The sequence below is a fragment of the Bos grunniens genome, chromosome 4 (genome assembly GCF_055505025.1).
Source record: "Bos grunniens cultivar Pamir isolate PY7600 chromosome 4, Bosgru_T2T1.0, whole genome shotgun sequence".
Classification (NCBI taxonomy): domain Eukaryota; kingdom Metazoa; phylum Chordata; class Mammalia; order Artiodactyla; family Bovidae; genus Bos; species Bos grunniens.
Genome location: NC_141168.1, coordinates 13,092,862 through 13,119,680, shown reverse-complemented (window position 1 = coordinate 13,119,680; position 26,819 = coordinate 13,092,862). Strand labels below are relative to the sequence as shown.

At 45.3% G+C, this 26,819-nt stretch overlaps 1 protein-coding gene across 5 annotated transcripts in view; it reads right to left on the bottom strand.

Annotated features, from left to right (window-relative positions):
* TCAF1 (TRPM8 channel associated factor 1) overlaps positions 1–26,819 on the bottom strand; it is a 51,314-nt gene that overhangs the window by 3,142 nt on the left and 21,353 nt on the right. For 3 of the 5 annotated variants that reach the window (XM_086398285.1, XM_086398286.1, XM_086398289.1), the window contains 7 exons: positions 21,592–22,225; positions 8,255–9,249; positions 7,896–7,993; positions 6,415–6,628; positions 5,861–6,100; positions 4,033–4,370; positions 2,022–2,272 (listed from right to left, as the gene is read on the bottom strand). In XM_086398285.1, the coding sequence (XP_086254411.1) occupies positions 2,022–2,272; positions 4,033–4,370; positions 5,861–6,100; positions 6,415–6,628; positions 7,896–7,993; positions 8,255–9,249; positions 21,592–22,211 (2,756 nt within the window). In that variant the 5' untranslated portion in view covers positions 22,212–22,225. Of the gene's footprint in view, positions 1–1,995; positions 2,273–4,032; positions 4,371–5,860; positions 6,101–6,414; positions 6,629–7,895; positions 7,994–8,254; positions 9,250–21,591; positions 22,226–26,819 lie in introns of all 5 variants that reach the window. The other 2 variants (XM_086398288.1, XM_086398287.1) reach the window with 1 other exon arrangement.

The following is a 26,819-nucleotide window of genomic DNA, read 5'->3' as shown; positions in this document are numbered from 1 at the left end:
TGGGAAGCAAGTACATGCAGCCAAAGTGCTGGCAAGTAAGGACATAAAGGTCCTTCTATTTGCTGCTTCATTTCTTCATTTACTCATCTATTTGCTTGTTCAAAGCACTGTAGTTACTAACACTCATTCTGTAATCAGAATGCCTGGGTTCAAATCCCAAATCTATCACTGACTCGCAATAAAGACTTAGGCAATGTACTCAATCTCCATAAAGTCTAGTTCATGCATTTGTAAAATGGGGGCTGTAAATTTCCATTCCATAAGATTATTGTGAGGATTAAATGAAACAACCTATCCTTGGCACATACACAACAGCCCACTAATTGACAGCAGTTACTTTAAGTGCTGAATGAATATTCAGCATCTATGTTTAAAGAATCCATATGATAGATATTTGAGAAGGGAAAATAATTCTAGTATTGAGAAATGACACAATAAAAGAATCCAAAGAAAAATACCATCTATGTCAAATCCTGTTGTCTGTGCTTCCACCCAATTCTTAATAAAGCAAATAAAACAGTGTCTTAAAGCAACTAAATCAAAAGACGAAGGAAGGAAAACTGGCTGGATGCACACAGCTTTTATCCTGAAGCCCCAGCTCTAGCTGAAACTACAAAGAATTTTGAGGTTCTCAGAAAGATTGGAAGAAAAGCTAAGAAAATCTCTGAATGCATTATAAATAAATAAAATCTGGGTCAGCCACATCCAGTTATCTTATTCCAGAGTAAAGATTTCTATTTGCACACAGACTTTGTCTGCCAAACAGCAATAGGAAGCTGTGTCACTACGGAAACACAAACACCACCACTGCTCCTTGTTTGCTAAGCACAAACATCCTCACGGTCTCGTTCTGGCTTTTCAAGTGATTTCCATGCTTAATCAAAGAAGGGATTGTACTGGAGAGATGGAATTGAAGGAGACCGAACCCCAGGCAGCTTTGAAAATCCCCATCGTGAATACAGAGACCTGCCTTTAGAGCATAGGGCAGTGTACCAGAATCCTCTGAGTCTGCGTAGAGGGTAGGGTGGAGCAGGATTAATTCATTGCATTTGTAAAAATGCCATCGCAAAGTGAAGCCCTGGTCTAAACTGATGGGAGTTAACTGATACGAACAGTGGCTGCTGGCATTTTCTCAGCGCCTACTAACTGCCAGGTACAGTCACTTTTAGAGGTACTAAAATTTAATCCTCACAATAGTCCTATGAAATAGATCCCACTTTGTAGAAGGGGAAATTGAGTCACAGAGAAGTTGAGGAGCTTGCCCAAAGTCTTATAACTAACTGGTGAAAGACCCAGGACTTGGGTGCAGGGGGCCAACTGTGAGAGACAATCCTAACTCCTGGGCTGCGGGCAGCGAATGTGGACCAGCACGAAAGAAAACCACCCCTTCGAGTGCATGCCCAGTGTCCACACTCCTCAGAGTCACCCGCCTAGGTCTTCCTTGCAACCCCGTGAGGCAGGGATCTTTACCCTCACCCCACACGCAACGAAATGGGAGTTCAGAGATAAAACGACTTTCCCAAGAGCTAACCCTGGTTATATGGGCTCTTCAAATGGCACTAGATGGCTTTTCAAAGCTTTTGGAAAACTACTCAAGATACAAAATATATGAGTTCTCAGGGAGCTGTCTGAATATCATGGTCAATTAGTGTTTCCATTGAGTTCTATGGTCAGGTTTGGGGGAAAATGATAAAAACAAATTAAGTCCCAGGGAGTCCTCAGGGTGATAGTGACCCACAGAAACAGAGGCCAAAGCTCTCAGCACTGGCCCAGCACAGGGTCAGGAGGGACTCTGATAGCCGAGAGCAGAGGAACGAGCTCATAAATGGAAGGCCACGCTCCTGAGGATTTCTGATTCCACTTTATGTCCTTAACCCAACCCCGGAGATGCTACTAGGATCCAGGGGCAATGAGCTGAGAGGGCAAGGCTAGAACTAAGAGACAGAGGTCGAGGAGTGAATCCCCATCTCTGCCTACCTCCCCAAACCTCTCTACCTGCCACCTCGCTGGGCACTCCTTACATCTGTGTGAGGAGGTACAATTTCATTATATTTTCCTTCCATTCAGGCAGATAGGCCAGGCTGGTTGCCACTTCCTTCTGGATCGGCCAGGCCCAGGCCTCAAAGAACGGAGCCAGATTCTTCTGCACTTGGTGGGAGAACATTTTCACCCACAGATTCATCTTGTCGACGTTGTCTGTGGGCAAGTTGGTCTGGTTCCTGTACTCGGTGAAGAGACGGATGAACGGCTCCCACCCAAAGGCCTCCTGGAGCTGGAAAGACAAGGAGCAAGCAGGTTGAGACATCTGATTGGCAAAAGACCTACCGAACACTCTGAGTGTGCCTTCAACCCCTTAAACCTCAGCTTCATACCCATCACTGACCCTCTCCTCTTTCACCTGCTCGCCTCGTGGGCTACTTTCGTATTCTGATGATGAGAAGGGTCTCTGAGCCAGCACAGGGCTCAACACAAAGCAGATCCTCAATGAATGACAGTCCAGTGGTCAAAACCGCACTGATTAATATCAGGATTTACCACCAACATCATTATTCATCTGTCTCACTAGACTATGAAAGTAGTAATAGGCTATTACATGAAGATTTGAAATTGGCTGAAGTGCAAAAATCCATTGTCTCTCACAGTTGTAAAGTTAAACCCCCACAACCTGGGGACTGCCACCGCGACCCTGACATAATCTGCACTAACAGGAGGTCTCTATCAATTTGCAAGGTGACCAAATGGTCTTTAGGAAAAACAGTGAGTCCAGGAGAAGCAGAGGACAATATATAATCTGTGTGTGTCCTGTGTTCAGTTGTGTCCGACTCTTTGTGACCCCGTGGACTGTAGCCTGCCAGGCTCCTCTGTCCATGGGATTTCCCAGGCAAGAATACTTGGAGGGAGTTTCCATTTCCTTCTGCAGGGGATCTTCCCAATTCAAGGAGTAAACCCACATCTCCTGTGTCCCCTGCACTGCAGGCGGATTCTTAACCTGCTGAACCATCTATAGTCTGGGTCTCTAGAGTTAAGAGTAAGGCAGAATTTTAGGTAAAGACTGCCATCTCGGTGCCATTGGAACCGCCATTAGAGCTCAGAGGGACATTAGCAGTTCCAACCTCAACTCAACTTCACCGAGGAGGAAGTTCTCTCCAAACCCAGGGTTACAGCAGTCTCTTGGCAGCCTCCCTGTCATTTTCGTGGTGGAGGGGATCAACAGTGAGAACTCGAGCAGGTGCAGGGACCAGAAGAGGGTGCGGTTGGCCTGAGGCTGAGTTCCAGGATCCAAGGTGCTAAAACCCTCCTTAGTGAGCTGGGACCGGATCCAGGGACTGAGGGGCTGGAACTGGGTGCTGGGTGATAACTGAAAGGCAGGGGCCACCCCCACGTCCAGTCCAGTGAGGAATCATGGCTTGCTTATAACATGGAAACTGAGGCACAGACGAGTCATAATGAGAAGACAGTTTACCCACCTAGGGAAAAAAAAAAAAAACAGCTCCTATCCCACACATTGTGTATGCGTATGTATGCCCACGGAAGTGTGGCTGGCTTCACGGAGCTATTCAGACAGCAGTTTGGTTGCAGTCTCAGGTATGCCTGGGTTTAGAGCCGTGACAGTAGCTATATTTGTAGTATTACCTTTGCCTCTACCGTTTTTAACTTTTCTTACCACTTTCTGTTACTGTTCAGTCGCTCACTTGTGTCCGACTCTTTGCGACCCCATGGAGTGCAGCACGCCAGGCTTCCCTGTCCTTCACTATCTCCCAGAGCTTGCTGCCTACTCTCATAAATCTCTTCACAATCCCAGGGTGAATGGTGCGGCTGATGCAATTACGTCCGCTTTCGGGTGGTGCAAAGGGATGCTCTGGGGGTATCATCCACCAGAACCTTCACCCCTGGACTTTGTCAGAGCCTCCCGCAGCCTGCGGGTGAGGGGCAGATTAGTGAGAGGTGACCCCCGGGCACCATGATATTGTCTGCCCAGGGTCCCCCCACCAGTGGGGCTCCCACCGCACCCCCCCGATGCTGACCCAGTACCTGTAAGTACGTCTCCAGGGCCGTCCACGCATTCCAGTTTTTCACATTGGGACCCTTGCCCAGGTAAATTCGGACTCTCTTCTCCCGAACCGGGGGCCACAGAGCAATGTTGGCTCGTCCTCGAGGGATGCCCAGGACCGTCTCGTGCACGTAGACACACCACAGGTTGCAGGTGGCCTCGGTGGTGTGCGGGGGGAACTCCCACTCCTGCCGCTGCTGGTTGCGGCCCAGCTCGTGCACGGGGCCCCAGAGCCCCTTGGTTCTGATGAGTTTCTCATTGATGAGCTCCTGCACCGACTCCAGGTGGCACATGATGGGGTAGCCTGCGTGCATCCAACCTGGGAAAGGCAGGAGGGGGAGGAGAGGGTCAGGGCGCTCCCCACCCACCTAATTCTCCTCTGTACTGTGTCTCCCCAAACACCCAGAATGCTCAGAAAGGCAAACCCAGACCCTTCCAGGCTTTTCTCCTTATCTCCTCATTCTGTAAGAGTGCTTTCGTCCTCACTCTAACTGGCTATAGATATGGAGGCAGGTTTGGGATCACTGTTCACGTTACTATTCAATTTTTTTCTGCTTCTCTGAGAGTGCCCTGTCCACGTGGACCCGTCATTATACTCTTCTCCTCAAAATTAAGAACTAGTGGTTCCCCTTTTCAATATTTACACGTGGAGCTGTCCAGGCTGGCACCTCTTTACAGTGATCATCTGAGTACGCCAAGGGCGTACTAGAGTCCAGAGGCGATTTCTGTGGTTCTTTAATTTTCACACGCTCTTCATTTTTCAGGCCTCCTGACCCACTGGCAAATAGCCCTTTATTCAATGCTTTCTCCCAACCCCTGTGACCCAGGAAGAGGCCCTCTGCTATCTTTCTCCACTCCCTAAAGTCCCCTGACGAATGCCTGTGAAAGCCCAGCCCTTATGGTCTGCACCATTTCCACTGTTGGATAAGATCTCTTGACATGCTGACTAAAACTGTTACACATTTTAACATACTGTGTACATACAGTTGTGTGTTGTTCAGTCACTCAGTCGAGTCCGACTCTTTGTGACCCCATGGGCTGCAGCATGCCAGGCTTCCCTGTCCTTCACCATCTCCCGGAGTTTGCTCAGACTCATGTACATATGGTTCTAGGGCCTGCTTTTTATGTGCCACATAACGCTTCCCTGGTGGCTCAGACAGTAAAGAATCCGCCTGCAATGCTAGACACCTGGGTTTGATCCCTGGGTTGAGAAGATCCCCTGGAGAAGGGATAGGTTACCCACTCCAGTATTCTTGCCTGGAGAATCCCATGGACAGAGGAGCCTGGTAGGCTACAGTCCATGGGGTCACAAAGAGTTGAATACAACTGAGCGACTTTCACTAACTAATCTCATCATATTTTCCTATGCCATCAAAATATCTCTTTAAATGTCTTCCTAGCGTCCATCGAAAGTACATTACTTAACCATCCTGTAACTGTTGGACACTTAGGGGGTTTCTGATGTTTTGCTGGGGGAGACAGCCAAGTCTCCTTTTTAATGTATTTTTTCCCTTTCTATTTAAATAGCAAGGATTACATCGCATGTGCTAAGTCACTTCCGTCATGTCCAACTCTTTGCGACCCCATGGACTGTAGCCCACCAGGCTCTTCTGTCCATGAAATTTTCCAGGCAAGAATATTGGAGCAGATTGCCTTTTCCTCCTCTAGGGGAATCTTCCCAACCCAGGGATCAAACCCGCGTCTCTTGAGTCTCCTGCCTTGGCAGGCTGGTTCTTTCCCACTAGCGCCACCTGACAAAGCAAGGCCCTGAGGGGGCAGCGTGCACAGAGATTTGCCCCAGGCACTCACCAACTGAGATCTGCACGTCTGCAACGATCCTCTGAGGCAGACGCAGCGGGAAGGGCTCGGCCCCCAGTCGGGCCACGGCCTGCATCACCTCATCCCAGAGGCGAAGCAGCGGCTCGGGGTTCTCCAGGGTGCGGAGGTTCGCGGTTGGCACCGTCAGGATGATGTTGTCTGTGGCCAGCTCTCCCCAGGGACCTGGGTTCTCCTGGATCTGCCGCTTCCACTCCTCCTGGGTTGTCTCCCCTGGAAGACAGGCCACAGGGCTTGAAACTCACTTTCCCAAGTCCCTCCCATGAATGCATACCGCCTGAACCCCTCCAGGAGGAGAACACCAAGGCCATCAATAACCACATACCCCTCTAACCTTCTTCTACAAAGGCCCCAGGGATGTGATGTGGTTTGGTCTTTATCTCCTTGGCCTCAAATCTAAAGCAGCAGACCTCCCTTCCCTCTGCCAGTCCAAACCTCTCTCTCTTCCTACACCAGGCAGCCCCAGAGGGCCTCCTCACCCCCAGCTCTCCCTGTGCTTTGGGGTTTGCTCCAAGGCATCCACTCACCTAGCTTGTAGTAGGGAGCACGCACAGCTCCCTTAACGGTGACGGGCACGGTGCCCAGCTTGCTGCTCTGAGGCACGATGATGTACAGGAGGCCCCCCCAGAGGCAGGTGATGGACTTGGTGGGTTTGTCCAGGCAGCAGCGGTTAATCACCAGGGGGCCTCGGAACAGCTTGCTGGCCCTGGTCAGGTCATCGGTGTGGCAGCCAATCTGTATCTGGAGCAGAGAGATCCCCGAGGCGTGTGACCCTGGGGCACGTGTGGGCGGAAGGGGAAAGTGCCCAGGACAGGGGGACAGGAAGGGTCATGGGTCCAGGAACCCCAGCTAAGTCCAAGCATCCCACCATTTGTAAGCCCTGTGTTCGAAACCCATGAAATTGTACCATCCCTCAAGGTTGTATGGAACAGACTCTGTTAATCTACTGGCAAGGGGTCAAACAGCTCTATTAAGGGTCCTGCTGAGACGCAGACCAGAGGGGCACCAGGTATAACGCAGATGCTAATTCTGGGGAGAGCCACTCCCATACAGAGTCCCCTTGGTGTCTCTGTAACAGAGAATCCTAGGCTGGGCTGTTCCCTGGGAGTGAATCTGGCTTTGGGAATGGGCAGAGGGCATCCTGCCTTCTGACCAGAGAGAAGGCCCAGGAGGAAGCAGTGTGACTGGCTGATGCAGTAAAGGATTGATTCCGTTCTTCCTGTTCTCCAAGGCCCCTGTTCCTGGGCCAGTGGAGTGACCCCTGTCCTCAGAGGTTTCCTGGGACTGTTTTCCAGGGTTTATGCTAAACAAGTTCCAGGATACATACAGGCACAAAATAGATGCTAACCATCACAATGACCCTCAAGGGGGACAGAGCAGGACGGTATCTGAATTTTGCAAATAGGATGTGTGTGTGTGTGTGTGTGTGAAAGTGACAGAGCCGGAGCGGACTGGGCAAGTGTGTGACGTCCCAGGGAAGAAGCCTGAGTGTGTAGCACCTCATGCTTCCGTGTGAGATGTACACGGGATGAAATGTGAACTGAGATTTACTAGATGCCACTGTATTTTAGGGCACCATCCATCTGGTATCTTTCTTCTTCCCACCTGTGACATTTAAGCTAAAAAAGCACAAGACTTGAGCCAGAAGTTGGTCAGGGCTGAGCCCTGGGGCTCTGAAATGTATCAAATCCATACATTTAAATCAATCAGTTAGATGTTCTGCCCCTTAGCTGTTTCATCCTAAGGAACTAAAGGGGCAGAAGTACATGCCCTCTATTGCCAACTGGGGAGGAAAATGCAACCCACTCCAGTCATCTTTCCTGGAAAATTCCATAGACAGAGGCGCCTGGTGGGCTACAGTCCATGGGGTCGCAAAGAGTCGGACACGACTGAGAGACTAAAGGACAACATTGCCAGTAGGGTGTGTAGGAGGATTGAATAAGATGCCGACTATGAAAGCAGGAGCATCTGGCTTCTGTGTTATGTGGGGGGATGGGGCATGCCTTACCTTCAGGTCAGCAGAGGCGGCAGCTTCAGGCAGGGAGACCTCAATAATTTGCCTTCCGGGTATGTAGAGCCCGGTGCTCATCCAGCAGTACCTGGTGCCTGCCAAGAGTCAGGGAAGAGCAGGCGTTATCCTACCCGACACAATTCCATCTGAAGCCTGCTCCCAGAGTCCCTCCAGCAGCTCTGCCTCCCTGGCTCTCATTTTCCAAGCATTCCCTAAAACCCCAACCTCGTCCTCATTGAGATTTGCACGGCAGAGGCTGGAGATGGCCCCGGAGGTGATGAGACCTCAGCTGAGCTGCGGAAGTCATCCCCCCACGTTCCCACCTGCCCCGCTCCCATCTACCCCTCCTTCCTCACCTGGGTTGTTGCAGTTGACCTCCACGGTGATGGGAGATTCCGAGGGGCGCAGATAGGGGCTGCTGTACATGTCTTCAATTTCGGGGACTAATAGAGACAGGTCGCTTCCCGAGTGAGCCAGCCCCGTGGCCAGGGAGAGCATGGCACCCCGGCAGCAGTCGTTGATGACGGGATTCTCACGGGTCGCCACCGGGAGCCGATAGCGACTCAGCAGCTTCCTTAGAAGCCGGTGCACCGACATGTAGGCGGGGATCTCCTCTGCGGGGATTTGCAGAAAAGCCGCGCCGTCTGGACCCAGCTTGGCCAACCAGCCCTTCTCCACGTTCCCTCTCTTCCTGCCCATGATAACCTGGAACTCGGCCAGGGTGGAGCGGAAATGGTAGGTCCTTATCCCCGCCTTGGGAGTACGAAAGGGCCCCGGGTTGAGGCTTTGGCTGGTGATGCTAATGCCAAAGGGGTTGAGGAGGAGGTTTCCTGGGAACCGCGCCAAAGGGGATACGCCTGGGTTCTTGAAGGCCCACCACCAGGCCTGGGCTCCGACAAACAGGCCCCCGCCTTCGGCTACAAACTCCTGCAGCTCCTTGACTCCTACATCACTCACGGGCTCAAAGCAGTAGACACTGGCATCGCTGGTCAGATTGGGCTCAATGCTGGTGTCTATGCCCCCCACGGCGAGCAGCCCACTCAGAGTCCTCAGCTCCGTCTGCACCACGATCTTGCCTCTGCGGCCCGCGTCCAGCCAGCGGACGGCGTTGAGCAAGAAGGGGCCCAGTTTACCCACGGTGAATAGGACCTTGTGGCCGGTCACGACCACCCGGCCCCGGCCGTAGCGGGCAGCCGCTATGACACAGCCGTGGTAGGAATCTAGCCCCAGGGGAAAGGCTAAGGCCCCGTGCACTAGCAGCTGGGATGGGAAACAGTCCGAATTGGTGATGTCCAGCTCAGAAATCCCGTGCAGGAGCTCATCTCTGTCCTCGGAGAGATCATCCTCACAACTGCAAAAGACACACGTGTTCTCTGTTACAAAGCGCTCAGCACAGCACCCAGCATGTAGCAAGCGGCAGACTTACTAATATCATCTTTAGCTCTTGCGAGAGAGCTAGGACAGACCTGAGCTCCCTGGGTGCGGAGACTTGTTGGAGGGAAGACAGAGGGCCTCCACAGATTGATCCTGCTCTATCCTTCTCTGTGTATTAACCTGTCAAAGAAAATCTTGAAAGAAGTCCTGCTGGGTTTACTCAATACTGTATCTTAAATAGTCTGGATTTAAGTGTCTGTTCAGTCTTTTAAGCACTATATGAAGAACTGAAGGAGAAATCATGGTTTCATTCTGCTAAGGGGGCTTATTTATAATTTCCTGCCACTAGCTTTCTGCAAATAAAGCAAACAGCTGAGTTCTCGTTAGTGGCTCGAGTGAAGAACCACTAGTATCCCAAAAGGCTGGGCAAGGAGCTGACTGGCCTCAACTCTTGTAGGACCCTCTTGTTACTTGAACACAAGAGGACTGACTGTCTACACCCAGAATTCCATACATTCATTCTGGCCCAACAGGAGCGACACATATCCATGCTATAAGGCTCTTCTCATCACCAACTGTTTCTGTCTCTGTGTGTGCGCATGCTCAGCTGTGTTTGACTCTTTGCAACCCTTTGGATGGAGCCCACTAGGCTCCTCTGTCCATGGGATTCTCCAGGCACAAATATTGGAGTGGGTTGCCGTTTCCTCCTCCAGGGGATGTTTCTGACCCAGGGATTGAACCTGCATCTCCTGCATTGCAGGCAGATTCTTTACCTGCTGAGCCACTGGGGAAACCTCAACTGTTTCTAATCTAAGGGTAACAAACTCCTATAAGGCTTCAGGACTCCTATAACCCCAAAATGGGGATTCAGCCCCAGATAGTGGGATTATGAAGGTGACGAGGTAGAGTGATCTCTCTCTATAAGCTTGAGATCCCAGAGCTGGTTAAGCCCCTCTCACTGATTGTGTGACTGTATGGTCAGAGGCAGCTGTAAGGAAACACTGAAAAAGGGGAGTCAGGTAGTGGCATGTCTGTAGTATTTGTGTTGTACTCTCTGTGGTTGGCAGAGCTGTAATTAACTGATGGGGAAACTACAGTCCTCTTAGTAGGCCCAAACCTTTCCTGAAGATAAAGGCATCACCCTACAAGATGGCTCTCCAGCTCCTTGAAGCACTAACATTAAAACCACTCATCCAGCTGTTTTTGCTCTGATTCCAAAATCACCAGACAACCTTGTGATTACAATATTGCTTCTAGTGATCATTTGCCTAAAGAAAGAAGTCATTCTTTCTTTATAGAGCAGCCAGGGTGGTCTATTTTTTGTGGCATTTATATTTCTCCAGCAACATCTTAGTATATCTTTAATTTGCTGATTTTATTATATATATTAATAATAATATAATTATGGTATATAGATACTTGCATTGTATAGAATATATTTGCATATATAATCTACAATATATAAAATACAATACAATATATAATACAATGTATAATTGTATTATATTGTATATAATATTGTCTATTAATAAATAAAATTATTATTGTATATAATTAATAATAATTTGTGCTTAGTCACTCAGTTGTGTCTGACTCTTTGTGACTCCATGGACTGTAGCCCACCAGGCTCTTCTGTCCATGGGGATTCTCCATGCAAGAATACTGGAGTGGGTTGTCATGCCTTCCTCCAGGGGATCTTCCCAACCCAGGGATTGAGCCCAGGTCTTCCACATTGCAGGAGGATTCTTTACCATCTAAGATACCAGGGAAACCCAATTAATATTAATATATATTAATAATATATATATAATAAAATCAGCAAATTAAATATATACAAAGATTATACATACAAAATTAAGTACAAAATGTTTTAGTTCTTATAATGAGTTCTGCTTATAAATTTCAAGCAATTAACTGTCTTACAAGTGTAGTCAGGTGATCTACACTGGCATTAAGGTTTATACACTAGCTTGTTACAGCAAAATGAGAAACACTGAATGTGCCAAGTTGAGACCCAGACACTGTGTCAATAGTAGGCTTCATCAGCAGGACCCTAGGTGAGGTCCTGCTCACTGATGAGGCTGGGACATCGTCATTTCGTCTGTTATTTCCAACAGCCACGACTTATGTGCAGGGGAAGACAAATGATTGTTTCATTAAAAAACTTGAAGTGGATTTTGACTTTTCCTGTCCCTCTCTGTTTTGAAATGAAACAAAAGTTACATAAAAAAGAATAAAACCATGATAGTACTAGATTTCAAGAAGGGTGCAGTCAGCAAACTGGGACAGGAGGTATTAATAGGAAAGATAAACCAAACAAAATCAGATTGATCAGAAACCTAAGAAAAAGAAGAATCTGGAACTGCACATAAGTGAAAGAGAAGATCAAGAAAACAAAAACAACAGGGGTTATCATTTGTCCTGAGAAAATGTACTTCAGTAACCAATAATGACCAATCTAGAAATTCAATGCCATTTAACACTTAAACAGAAATCAAAAATATTTGATGAAAATTAATAGCATGAAATATAAGCACCAATCTAAACAAAGGGAAAACCAACTCCCTCCAAAATAAGTGATAACTGGAGAAGGTCCTAAATAAATATTGTATATCATTGGAAAGTTTTGAGATACATTATCTCTCTGCAGGAAAAAAAAGGAGACAGGCTGCTATAAAAAGTTAATAATCAGAATAAAAATATAACTGCCAAACAGACAATCCTATTTAATACAAGGGTAGAAAAATAAGTATTGATATAGCTGAAGACTATGAATAAACCAATAGGCAGGTTGAGTGAAGTGATTCATTACGAGAAAATGAAGGATAGATAAGAAGACTAATGGCTAGCAAGAAGTTCTAAAAGCAAAGAACAAAGAAGAAATAAACATTTAATTTGATGAAAATTTCTTTGTGCTGAAAAAAAGATCTGAGTTTTTACAATGAAATGACATTACCGACTCTATGGACATGAGTTTGAGAAGGCTTTGGGAGTTGGTGATGGACAGGGAAGCCTGGTGTGCTGCAGTCCATGGGGTCACCAAGAGTTGGACACGACTGAGCAACTGAATTGAACTGATTATATGAATGCAAATCCGTATAAATGAAATAGAGAAGGTCTGGTCAATTCTTAGCAAGTTTATGAGCTTCAAAGGACAAGGGAAAGCAAAAACCAAACTACCTACAAAGAAAAAAGTGAAATCAGTGCCCTAAAAATAGTATTTCAGTGCAATGAAAATATTCTGCAGCAAGACTCTTCACTGCATAGGGAATACTGAAAGTGTCAAAAGGATTACTGAAACTCACCACTCACTAAAGGTTTTCAGAGAAGTGACTTGAGGTTACGCTGTAGGTCTAGAAAAACAAAAATGAATACAATATAGGAACAGATTGTCTACACGAAGCAGTGATGGGCAAAAGTGCCCATGTACTGTATAACTAATGCTGAAAAACTGCTGATAAAGTTCTTGTGATATTTTATGTGATTGGCAAGAAATCACTCTGAATTAATAGGAGACACAATATTAAAAACAAAGCGAACAAAGAAACAAAGCTAAGGCAAAACCAAATTACAACCAGAAAACCAGATGATTTCAAAACTTGGGTAGTAAGGAGTGAGCACAGAAAAGTGTAAGGATAGGAGAAATGGAATTCTTGTTTTGAGTGAAAAGGTAGATTATAAAAACAAGTTAATTGTCAACTCAGACAGAAAAATGTACATTTGTTAAAAAATTAAAGGCAACATGGTAAACATGGGTATTAATGTATAATAAAAGGTGGCATTTTATATTACTGGGAAAAGAGGAACTGGACCTATACGTCACCCAAATACATAGTAAAATTTTCAAATGTATCAGAGATATAAATTTTACAAATGAAACCACACATGCACTGAAAGAAACCAAGAGTGGAATCTTTCATTATCTCTGTTGTCCATTGTTCAGTCATGCCCAGCTCTTAGCGACCCTGTGGACTGCAGCATGCCGGGTTTCCCTGTTCTTTTACTCTCTAGGGGTGACGAAAGCATTCTAATTATGACCTCCAATCAGAGGTGGTAACAAAAGATTGACAGTTATTATACAGTGTTTTGATCACTTTAGCTTCCCAGTAAATCTGGAAATTATGTTAGTTATTTTCACTTGCATTTAATTTTAGAACCAGTTTGAACTTTGGTTGGGATTGGACTGAATCTATAGCTAATTTGGGGGAAAATTGACATCTTAAAAATACTGAGTGTCCTGATCCATCAACATGGTGTATTTCACTATTTCTTTAGGTTTTATTTAATTTCTCCCAGTGATGTTTTGTGATTTTCAGCATACATGTTGTGTGACACATTTTGTTAAATTTATTTGCTAGTATTTCATGATGTGGGACCCTGTCTTAACAGATATTGTATTTTTAATTTCAATGATCAATTACTACTATATAAAAATACAATTTATTTTTGTATATTGACTTTGTATCCTGAAACCTTGCTAAACTCATTACAGTGGCTTTTTTTTTTTTTGCAGTTTTAAGAATATTTTACATAGAAAATCATGTTTTCTGCAAACAAACATAGGTGTGCTTCTTAAATTTAATCTCTATGCTTTTTTACTTGCCTTACTGCACTGGCTAGAAACTTAAGTACAATGTTATATAAAAATATCCTTCCTGGCCTTGTTCTCAATCTGAGGGTATTTCACCAGAAAGTATGCTCTTGGCTATCGGCTTTTCAAAGAGGACTCATCACACTGAGCAGTTTCCTTTTATTTCTGCTTTGTGGAAATTTTATCATGATTTGATATTGAATTTTGTCAGTTCTTTTTTTCTGTCTGTGTGCAACTATTGAATTATATGATGTTTCTCATTTATTTTGCATTAAGAAAATAAACTGTGAATTAATTTGATATCTGAATGTTAAACCAGCCAAGCAGTCCTAGAACAAGCCTTATTTGTCATGATGTCTTATCCTTTTTGGAAGGAAAGTTATGAGCAACCTAGACAGCATATTCAAAAGCAGAGACATTAGTTTGCCAACAAAGGTCCATCTAGTCAAGGCTTTGGTTTTTCCTGTGGTCATGTATGGATGTGAGAGTTGGACTGTGAAGAAGGCTGAGCGCCGAAGAATTGATGCTTTTGAACTGTGGTGTTGGAGAAGACTCTTGAGAGTCCCTTGGACCGGAAGGAGATCCAACCAGTGCATTCTGAAGGAGATCAGCCCTGGGTGTTCTTTGGAAGGACTGATGCTGAAGCTGAAACTCCAGTACTTTGGCCACCTCAAGCGAAGAGTTGACTCATTGGAAAAGACTCTGATGCTGGGAGGGATTGGGGGCAGGAGGAGAAGGGGACGACAGAGGATGAGATGGCTGGATGGCATCACTGACTCGATGGACGTGAGTCTGAGTGAACTCCGGGAGATGGTGATGGACAGGGAGGCCTGGCGTGCTGCAATTCATGGGGTCGCAAAGAGTCGGACACGACTGAGCAACTGAACTGAACTGATTATCCTTTTTACATATCATCATCTATTTACAATATTTTATTAAGAATTTTTGCATCTATGTTCATGAGGGACATTGCTCTGAGTTTTCTTGTCTTACAATGTCTTTCTTTGGCTTTAATATCAGAGAAATACTGGTTTAATAAATCAAACTACAAAAACTTTCCTCTCCTCTTATTTCTGAAAGAGTTCATATAGAGTTAGTATCAAAAAAGACACAGTGCAAACTATAAGCAGTGATTACCTCTGGACAGAAGAATTAGTAGGAGGCAGAGGTGGGGGATGAAGGTCTTTCACTTTTTACTTTTCATCCTTTGGGACTATTTCTTTTTTTCCCAGTAAGCATTTATTTTGAAATTGCAGAAGGGAAAATGTTTACAAAAAGGAAAAGAAAACTCAATTGTGATTTAGCAATTTCTTTTCTAAAGTGGCACATCTTCCCACTTGAATTCACTCTCTAAAAACTTCTAGTTTTGTGAGAACCAGTTAATACAATTTTATTATAAATGGCTAGGAATGTAGTAAGAAGCACAAGGTTTGGTAGGTATGTATGTTCACCCCACCTTGCTGGGTCATGACCTGACTTTAACGTTGGCAGTTAGCATTCTATCTATCCTAGCAATGACTTCCAAGGACTTGTGGATCCTTGTTACAAATAAGTTTATTAATATCTGTTCAGATATTTTATCTGCCTGCAATGCAGGAGACCTGAGTTCAATTATTTTCAGAACTACTTGGGGACTCATATTCATGTTGATTATCTTCAGTAATTTGGCAGGTTACTTATTTCACGTAGATAGTCAATTTTCAAAATTCTGAAATCTTCTTAATCTGGAATTCAAAAGACTGTTTTATATACAATATCCCTTGACTATCTTTCAAAATGAAGTGGAGATTATCTATCTATCTATATATGGTATCAACTTCTGCTGCTGCTGCTGCTGAATTGCCTCAGTTGTGTCCAACTCTGTGTGACCCTATAGATGGCAGCCCACCAGGCTCCCCCGTCCCTGGGATTCTCCAGGCAAGAACACTGGAGTGGGTTCCCATTTCCTTCTCCAGTGCATGAAAGTGAAAAGTGAAAGTGAAGTCGCTCAGTCGTGTCCGACTCTTAGCGACCCCATGGACTGCAGCCCACCAGGCTCCTCTGTCCATGGGATTTTTCAGGCCACAGTACTGGAGTGGGGTGCCATTGCCTTCTCTGGGCATCAATTTCTAATGTCTGCCGGTTCAGGTTTCATAGGAGTGTTTTCAAGCCAAGGAATTTGGAGCATGTGGACATTTCAAAGCATGACTGTTGTTCTACATTCTTTTCTCTGTATCTCTAATGATTGTGAATATACACAGATCACTGAAGACTGAAAACCATTCTCAATGGAGTAATAGCTGAAATGAGGTCAAGGACCTTCTATTATACTCAAGTACTTTCCATTTAAAGAGAGAAAGAGAGTGGAAAGCACACGCTAAGTCACGGTGCGTAAATTGCTAGCTGCAACCTCAGGTTTCTGAGTTCTACTGAACCTAGATATCACAGACTTCTTCCTACAACAGGCACTTGTTTTTTGTATTTCCTCCAAGCTGGTTATTGGAGATGTTTCTGCACTTCTGATTCTCAGATCTCTGGAAATAATTTTCTTGAAATAAGAAATAATGCCTGAGATTACAGCATATACTCAACAAAAATGCTGGCCTAAATGAATGGATGAATGAACAAACACAGAACAAGAACTCTTAACAGAAGCCTGAGATTTGTGTTAAAATGGGACAAGGGCCTTCTTATCCAAAAATAGAGCAAACTATTGTTGAGTCTCCCGGAACCTCCCTTAGACTGATTATCTAATGATATGTTTAATCAGCATAAGTCTCTTTATTGGTAATGCCAATTCCATGTCTAGCCCTTGCTTGGTTAAATGCATAAAGAGGATAAAACATGGCAGCTGGTCCTGCTGCTGCTGCCTCAGTTTGATGGAGGAAATAGGAAAAGTATCAGTTAAAATATCAATAGCTTATACAACTGGAGTAGAACACATGACTTGGGGCAAAGCAGCATAACGATGGATGCCAGGTATATCTCAATGGTTGGAAACGATATTCATGACCTCATATGCTTATATACCGTAACATGAAGGCTAATGTCAAAACAAAGCATTTTAGATACTTTGAGGAGAAGGCAATGGCAACCCACTCCAGTACTCTTGCCTGGAAAATCCCATGGGTGGACGAGCCTGGTAGGCTGCAGTCCATGGGGTTGCTAAGAGTCGGACACGACTGAGCGACTTCACTTTCGCTTTTTCACTTTCATGCATTGGAGAAGGAAATGGCAACCCACTCCAGTGTTCTTGCTTGGAGAATCCCAGGGACGGGGGAGCCTGGTGGGCTGCCATCTCTGGGGTCGCACAGAGTCGGACACGACTGAAGTGACTTAGCAGTAGCAGCAGCAGGTACTTTGAACGTGTTTCTTAATTCACTGAATTCTTACAACCACTCTTAAAGGTAGTCATTATTAATCCTGCTTTAAAGATGAGGCTTACCTGTTGCTCAAGGTTTTAGAGCAAGCAACAGACATTATCTAGGAACTTATTAACCTCAGATATGCAGATGACACCACCCTTATGGCAGAAAATGAAGAAGAACTAAAGAGCCTCTTGATGAAACTGAAAGAGGAGATTGAAAAAGTTGGCTTAAAGCTCAACATTCAGAAAAGTAAGATCCTGGCATCCCGTCCCATTACTTCATGGCAAATAGATGGGGAAACAGTGGAAACAGTGGAAACAGTGGCTGACTTTATTTTTGGGGGCTCCAAAATCACTGCAGATGGTGATTGTAGCCATGAAATTAAAAGATGCTTACTCCTTGGAAGGAAAGTTATGACCAACCTAGGTAGCATATTAAAAAGCAGAGATATTACTTTGCCAACAAAGGTCCGTCTAGTCAAGGCTATGGTTTTTCCAGTAGTCATGTATGGATGTGAGTGAAAGTGAAAGAAAGAAAGAAAGAAATTGAAGTCACTCAGTCATGTCCGACTCTTTGCAACCCCATGGACTGTAGCTTACCAGGCTCCTCTGTCCATGGAATTTTCCAGGCAAGAGTACTGGAGTGGATTGCCATTTCCTTCTCCAGGGGATCTTCCCGACCCAGGGATCGAACCTGGGTCTCCCGCATTGTAGGCAGACACTTTACCATCTGAGCCACCAAATGTGAGAGTTGGACTATAAAGAAAGCTGGGCACCAATGAATTGATGCTTTTGAACTGTGGTGTTGGAGAAGACTTTTGAGAGTCCCTTGGACTGCAAGGAGATCCAACCAGTCCATCCTAAAGGAGATCAGTCCTGGGTGTTCATTGGAAGGACTGATGTTGAAGCTGAAACTCCAATCCTTTGGCCACCTGATTCGAAGAGCTGACTCATTGGAAAAAACCCTGATGCTGGGAGGGATGGGGGGCAGGAGGAGAAGGGGACGACAGAGGATGAGATGGTGGATGGCATCACTGACTCAATGGACGTGGGTTTGGGTGAACTCCGGGAGTTGGTGATGGACAGGGAGGCCTGGCGTGCTGCAATTCATGGGGTCGCAAAGAGTCACACATGACTGAGTGACTAAATTGAACTGAACCAAAAGCTGGCCTCCACTAAAACGGTGCTTTTCCCAGTAGATATGAAATCTCTTACTAGAATCCTGAGTCTTGAAATGAGGCTGTGTTTATGACAGTGGACCCAGTATTTGTTTGAATGAATGCGTAATAGAAAGGTGGCTCTGCACACAAAGTGCAACAGCCACTGCCTTCAGAGCTGGAGGCAGAGTGGAGGCCAGTGAGGATAAGTAGAAGGAAGAGTAGACATTGCTCAGTGAACAGAGTCTGGTGGTGTGGTCATACCGGCAACACGGTGGCTTCAGTCCAGTTCAGTTGCTCAGTCGTATCCAACTCTTTGCAACCCCATGGACTGCAGCACACCAGGCTTCCCTGTCTATCACCAGCTCCTAGAACTTACTCAAACTCATGTCCATTGAGATGGTGATGCAATCCAACCATCTCATCTTCTGTTGTCCCTTTCTCCTCCTGCCACGTGGTGGCTAGTACCCTACAAGGAGACCATGGTTCTTTCTAGGCAGGAAGTAAGGGCAGTGACTCTGAGGCTTGTGTCCTGACATCTGTGGGTGTTCTTACCAGGCTAAAAGTGGATCATAAGGCTTTATCACTTAGGGTTTTATTTTTATGATCATAAAAGTAGTAATTTCTTCTGTTGAAAATTTGATTCATTTTGATAAGGCCTGTGGACAGTTTACTCTTAGAAAGTTTACCCTAAGATCTTATTTAGAATGTATTTTAATAAGAAATGTACAAGTAACAAAGTCAAAGCTATCTTAATTCACACTTGCATGTTCAAATGTGGGTTTAAAAATAAATAGCAAGACATTTGGGCAGAGTAACTAAATCCACAGGGACTTTCAATGTGAACTTGATGGCCAGTGATGGAAAGAACCTCTGTTACTGAATTCTAATAGAAGCATGTTGGTGTCTAGTGTTGTCTGATACTTCTAAAATGAACTGACGATATGTAATACAGTATTACATAGTTACAAGATGACTGATGAAAGATCCAAAGCTTCAATAGAAACCAAATGATTAAATAAATGAGGTATATATTGGCATTCACATAAATGCCAATTTTAAAGATTACACAGAATGTAATAATATATAATTGTTTTTATATTTTTAAAGATTACATAAAATGTAATCTATTTTATAATTTTAATAATTACACAGAATGAAAAATGTGTATGAGCAGAATTCAAAACAGCATGTATATTAAGATGACAAGGGTATAAAATTATGAATGAATGGAAAGAGATGAAAACAGTTACATTGTGGGTTTATGATTTAATAATTTTAAAATAAAAATTAGAAAGTAAGGGATCCAGCAATATTGAAAAAGTAGTTTAAAATAGTATGCCATGAAGAATAATCATAATTCAAAAATACAGCTGGCCTTTGAACAACACAGGTTTGAAATGTGTGGGTCCACTTCTATGCACACACACACACATGATTTAACCACAAAGGAAAAAATTTCAGATTCAGAGAGATACAGGCATAACCAAAGAAAAAACAGGTATGATTTTGATAGAGAAAAACATCTTTTAAGGAAACTAACTTAACTAAAGGGGATTATGCTGTTAATGGAATGAGGCTCAGGTTTTACCTTGCTGTTCCGTAGAATGGAGATCTTTGTAAGCAGAAGTTTGATCAACCTGATCAATCTCTGTGTCTCTGAATAACTCTTTTCTCACTGCACATGTGAGTATGGAGCTGTGGGGTGTTCCAGGAGTACCATGCCAAGGAGAGGCCACAGATCTTCCCCAAAGTCTCTATACTAAACCTGGTGTGCCCTCCTCACCCAGTCCACCCTCACCTCACTCTGCACCCATCAGAAATACCTATGCTTTTTGCTCCAAGGATGCTGAGAGTTTTCATGTACAATATAAGGCATGGCCTGGTGTGATTTTTCTACTGCTAGGACTACTCCAGCTTCTCATCTCTTTCTTCATCCATCCAATCATCCATCTAATACGTGTTTACTGAGCACCTACTAACCATGTTCAATACTGTATGAGGTGCTGGAGGACAATGTGAATGGAACAGGTTGGGTGATGTCCTCAAAGAACTTTCCATGAAGCCTGTCCCTGAATCTATCACCTGCCTCCTTCATTCTCCATCATCATGTCTTTTGCTCCCAGAGATAAAGTCATCTCTAAGGTTAAAGATGTGCCACCTTTCTGTATCTCAGCTTTTGAATTCTCTAGCTCTTCAGTTCAGTCAGTTCAGTCGCTCAGTCGTGTCCGACTCTTTGCGACCCCATGAATCGCAGCACGCCAGGCCTCCCTGTCCATCACCAACTCCCGGAATTCACTCAGATTCACGTCCATCGAGTCAGTGATGCCATCCAGCCATCTCATTCTCTGTCTTCCCCTTCTCTTCCTGCCCCCAGTCCCTCCCAGCATCAGAGTCTTTTCCAATGAGTCAACTCTTCGCATGAGATGGCCAAAGTACTGGAGTTTCAGCTTCAGCATCATTCCCTCCAAAGAAATCCCAGGGCTGATCTCCTTCAGAATGGACTGGTTGGATCTCCTTGCAGTCCAAGGGACTCTCAAGAGTCTTCTCCAACACTCTCTAGCTCTTACTTCCATCCTAATCCCATCTGGTTGGATATTTCAAAACTTTTCTGAAAGCTCTCTAGACTTTATTTGTTTTCCTTTTCCTTATATTTCATTTGCAAGCAACCTTGACCTATGACCTTCCTGGATCAGTCATGCCAACCCTGAGATTCAGCAATATATACATTTTACTAGGTCTTCCCTGTAGCTAAATGGTAAAGAATCTGCCTGCAACACAGAAGGCCCGGGTTCGATCCCTGGGTCAGGAAGATCCTGTGGAGAAGGGAATGGCAATCCACTCCAGTACTCTTGCCTGGAGAATCCAATGGACAGAGGAGCCTGGCGGGCTACAGTCTGTGGGATCGCAGAGCGTGGGACACGACTGAGCGAGTAACACTACTACACTACACTATACATTTTATAAGCTAGATGCTGGGGGACACAATGGTTACTAAGGAGTTTCTCCCATCCAAGAGCTAAGTAATCTGGTCTGAAAATGTAGCAGCAACAAGGGACCCTGCCGTTCCTGTGTCTCAGGGTATTTTAACACTCTGGTTGACTTATGATGAATCTATGTTTGAATGCCAAATTCTCTTCTGTTAGCCTTGGAGTAGCCTGAAGACAGAAGCCATGTGTCTGCTTTTTAATCTGGGACCAACGTCCCATGGGCTAATGCACTCACCTCACCAAGACTGGGATCTTGGGCATCTTCTTAGAGACTTTAAAGAAGCTCGTGTCTCCTTTGTTGTCGGTGAAGTACACACCGGCCACGCTGGTCACGAGGTTCCCTGGGAACGTGAACAGAACCCTTTCATCATCGCCCTGGTTGGCCCAATCCCAGGCTTGGCCTCCAATAAGCAAGCCTCCTCCACGTTTCATGAACTTGACTAACTTCTCAGTCATGGTTTCATTGTAGGCATCAATGCAGTAAACGCCCAGGGAGTCTTTCACTTCGGGCTCAACCTTTGCCTCCACTCCAGAGCCCTCCAGGATTTTGGCCAGAGGTGCCAGGGAGGGGTGCACACCCACGGGAGCCCCGGGGGAAGAGCAAAGCCAACCCACTGCGTTGAGGAGAAAGGGAGTGAGCTGGGCCTCCACCAAGTAGTCCTCGTGGGACACCACCACCAGGCGGCCTCGGCCATAGGAGGAGGCCGCGATGAGGACCTGGCCCATGTCATTCACCATCACCGGGAAGGAGGCTTCTCCGATAAGAAGCAGTTCACACGGGACGGCGTCTTCGGGGACATCCCAGCTTGTCACTCCATTCATAAGGGCCTCGAAGGCAGCAGACGGAGTCGCCATGGCTGGACCGGCTTCTGCAGAGAGGAAAGCAAAGACTCAGCCTGGTGAAGAATCGGTAAACAAACAAACGAGCCAAGCAGTTCACTCTTCCCTAGCTGGGGCAGCTCTTCCCACTGAGCAGATGAGACCGACGCTGTGAACAGACTCAAGCACTCAAGCACTCAAGGCTGTCGGTGTCTCCAACCCAGGAGACCCTGTTGTGCCCTGTCCATTAACACTCTTACTGTCAAACTAAGTGAGCTCCACGCATTTCCGTCACAGAAGGAAACAAACAGGAGTTAAGAACAAAGGCAGAACTGTGTCTCCAAAGACATACGTTCAAGTACTAACTCCCAGTACCTGTATGACCTTATTTGGAAATAGAGTCTTTGCAGATTCTTGCCTGAAAAATCCCATGGACCGAGAAGCCTGGTGGGCTATAGTCCAAAGGGTCGCAAAGTGTCAGACATGCCTGAGTGACTAAGCACACAATTTAATGACTGGAGCCTTTAAAAGAAGAGGAAATTGGGACACAGGTACCCAGGGAGAGATACACAGGCTATGAGAACATGTAGGCAGGTATCAGGGTCTCTGTGATGTCTCAATGAGCCAAGGAATGCCAAAGACTGCCGGTGAACACCAGAGGCAGGCGAGACACATGAAACAGACTCTCCTTCAGAACTTCCAGAAAGAACCAAACCTGTCAACACTTGGATTTCAAACATCTAAGCCTCTAGAACTGCTACAGAATACATTTCTGTTGTTTTAAGCTACTCAGTTTGTGGCACTTTACTACAGCAACCACAGGAAAGCAACACAGTGGTGCAGCGCGCTGTCTCCCCACCCCCGTTCCACCCCACTCGGCGCTCACACTGATCATATTAATCTCAGCGTAGGCCCAGAAAACCAAAAGCAGAAAGTAATACATTATGAATTGATAGCAGATTATTACTTGCACCCAGACATAGCAGCAAAAGGTGTATATGTTGATGGATGTGCAGTCACAAAAACCCTCTGCTTCTTCACCTTGAGCTCCCTGCTTAAGGTCACTCTGCACTCTGACCTCCTCTATGTGCCCTTTACTGAAGCACTTCCCTCATGGACAGACTGTTTAACAGTCAGGACAACCAGTCCTCACCATCCTCCGTGACCACTCAGTGGCTCTGGACAATGCTGCTCCCTGGTCCCCGAGGCTCTTACCACCTCTAAACTTATGGCCAGGCTCATGGTCTGCAACCTCTTGAATCGCTTCCTTCCTGGCCTCTCCTTCCCTCTTCTGAAAATGCAGAGATTCCTTAGGTGTTTATCTTTGGCCCTTACCTCTTTTTCCTTGTCTCACTCAAGGTATGATGGCAAAGCAATTATTAATACACGCTTAGGCTCTGGAGTTAGGCTGTCTGGGTTTGAATCTCAGCTCTGCTGTTTACTAACTGAGATCAGGCAACACTTCTCAGACTTGGTTTCCTCATTCATTAAGTAGGAAAAATGGCATCTACCACACAGGACTGTTTTGAAGATGAAAGGAATAGCATTGGTTAAGTGCCCTTCCATTATTTATTTTATTGCCTAAAATTACTTGATCTAAAGTATATTTTATATATATATATATATACACACACACACAGATATATGTGTATATATATCTTTGCTTAAAATTACTAGATTAAGAGTAATTTTATACACACACACACACACACACACACACTGTGTGGGCTATAGTCCATGGGGTTGCAAAACAGTCAGATGTAACTTAGCAACTAAACAACAAACTACTATATATATAAAATGCATATAAATGCATGCGTGTGTGCTTAGTCACCCAGACTCTTTGTGACCCCATGGACTGTAGCTCCCCTGGCTTCTCTGTCCATGAGATTCTCCAGGCAAAAATACTGGAATGGGTTGCCATTCCCTTCTCCAGGGGATCTTCTCGGCCCAGGGATAGAACCCTCGTCTCGTGCATTGCAGGTGGATTCTTTACAGTCTGAGCCACCAGGGAAGCCCATATATATATAAATATATATATATTTATATGTATATGAGTATCAATTACTTATTATACATATATATATATGTGTGTATGTGTGTGTGTGTATATAAATCTTCGCTTAAAATTACTTGATTAAGAGTAACTATTTAAGTATGTGTATTGAAACTCCAGTACTTTGGCCACCTCATGCGAAGAGTTGACTCATTGGAAAAGACTCTGATGCTGGGAGGGATTGGGGGCAAGAGGAGAAAGGGACAACAGAGGATGAGATGGCTGGATGGCATCACTGACTCGATGGACGTGAGTCTGAGTGAACTCTGGGAGTTGGTGATGGACAGGGAGGCCTGGCGTGCTGCGATTCATGGGGTCTCAAAGAGTCGGACACGACTGAGTGACTGATCTGATCTGATCTGATCTGATAATAGGAAACTCTTATAAAGTGAAAAAAATCTAATGTTAGATTTTTACCAACACTGGATTAAGTATTTATTGACTTTGATTTTTATAGAGTTCATATTTTAGAGCCAATACTAACACTACTGATTATCTTTAGTTAAATATTTTGATGGGTTCTTGAAAAAATCCTTGGCATAGCCCTTGTCTGTGCCTTCCCCAAGCCACGGATGCAAAGGCCCTGGTCCTGACATAACTAATAAACGCAAGAGCCCTACTGAAAGTACATTCTGCCATTTGTAACTGTCTCAAAACTACAAAGTCTTAACTTTTCCCCCTCCAAATTAGCTCCTCTTGGGTAAATTCCATAAGCTCGAGGTCCCTAGTTGTTAAAGAGTAATCTGCACCCCACAGAGAAGATACAATCAGCAGAGAGTTGGTTAATGAGGGCTTGTCCTGCCCCTGCTCCTCCTGGGGTCCACAATCAGCCGGGACAGCAAGCACAAGGAGTCACAGTTGTGTCTCCTCTCCCTCCTGCTCCACATCCAGCTGGCCATAGCGTTGTCCATCATGGTTTCCAACACACGCTTCCGCTAACCTAGTTTAGGTCCTCAGTAATTCATTCCTGGACAAAAGCATCTGGCTTCTACGTCATCAGTATCTGTTCTCACCTTTATTCTTCTACAGTCACAGATTGTATTATTTCCCAGAAAAGAAGACCCAGAGCTTCATCTTTGCCCACAGGGGAAAATCTGAGCTTCCTCCTGGGGTTTAAGGCCTCCAGGTCTGGTTGCTCCTCACTTTCCAGCGTGTCTCCAGCAGCTTCCAGGATACTTGGCCTTCCTGGGCCTGCTCTGCTTTAACTTGAGATTCTCTTTCCATTCTCTTTCTTCTGGTTCCCACTCCCATATCTTTCAAGCCACCAAAATCCTCCCCTTCTAAGAGAAGCTGGTCACAGAAAGTGAAGTCGGAAGTGAAGTCGCTCAGTCGTGTCTGGCTCTTTGCGACCCCATGGACTGTAGCCTACCAGGCTCCTCTGTCCATGGGACTTTCCAGGCAATAGTACTGGAGTGGATTGCCATTTCCTTCTCCAGGGGATCTTCCCGACCCAGGGATGGAACCCGGGTCTCCCGCATTGTAGACAAACGCTTTGCCGTCCAGAAGAGGAAACTTAAATAGCCAATTAATCAATGGAAATATGCTCAATCTCACAGGAAATTGAAATAACATATATGTTTTTCCATAAGCTTATATGAAAAGAAGTGGGGAAGGGGGCAAAGAAGAAAGAGGAAGAGGAGGAGGAGAAGATGAAGATAATTGACATCCCAATGTCCCAGAGGCTTTGGAAACACTAACACGGTCTGTGAAAGGCCTGAGAATCTGAAAGCAATCTGACAGGGGCAACTCAGTTTCAAAGGTGTGCCCATCCTCAGACCAGCAAACCTAATAACCTTTCTTACAAAAATCAGAGCAGCAGTATGAAAGACACACATACAAGGTTGCTCACCACTACACAAAACTACAAATATAGATAGATACACGACAAACCGAGACGTGGAGATGGACAGATGACAAGGAAGGCTTCCCAGAACCAGTTTTTGACTCCCGAGGGTGCAGGATTGCTGATCCAACTTCCCCGTACCCCCCAGACAGGCCATGGTGTCCACCGTGAGACCCTGGGGTGCAGCCCCTACCCACCACCCATACACACTCTGCAACAGCTGCCATACTGTCGGTAGTGTTGATACTCTGAAGTCGCCTAGAGCAGGGGACTCGTAATTTTCTCTCTCTAGCTGTACTCTAAGCTGGTTCATGGGAGAAGAAATATCTGTGGAGAAGTGACCAAAGGCATGGACAGGTGGTCTGGAGGTTTGAAAAGTAGGGAACAAGGGAGAAGAGGGGTGATTTCCTGCTGAGTTGGTTCCTGGGCTAGAGGGGTGGTGGCCTGAGGGCAGTGGGGTTTGGGAAGAAACACCGGAGCACGCCCTCTACGTCAGTTTTCCCCTTTCCTGCACTGTGAGTGAGGCTACTGTGTCAGCCCTGATCTGATAGCAATGCTGTGAATGTGGCAAGACAAGTTTTGAGAGGGAGAAATGTTCGAGTAAAGTATGATAATTGGTATTACAAAGCTATTACAAAGAATAGAGTTAAATCCAGTTTTCATACCTAGAAGAATGTCCCAGATACATCTGAAGTAAAAATTTCAAATCACTGCAATATGTAGGACACAAACCCACTTTTATATG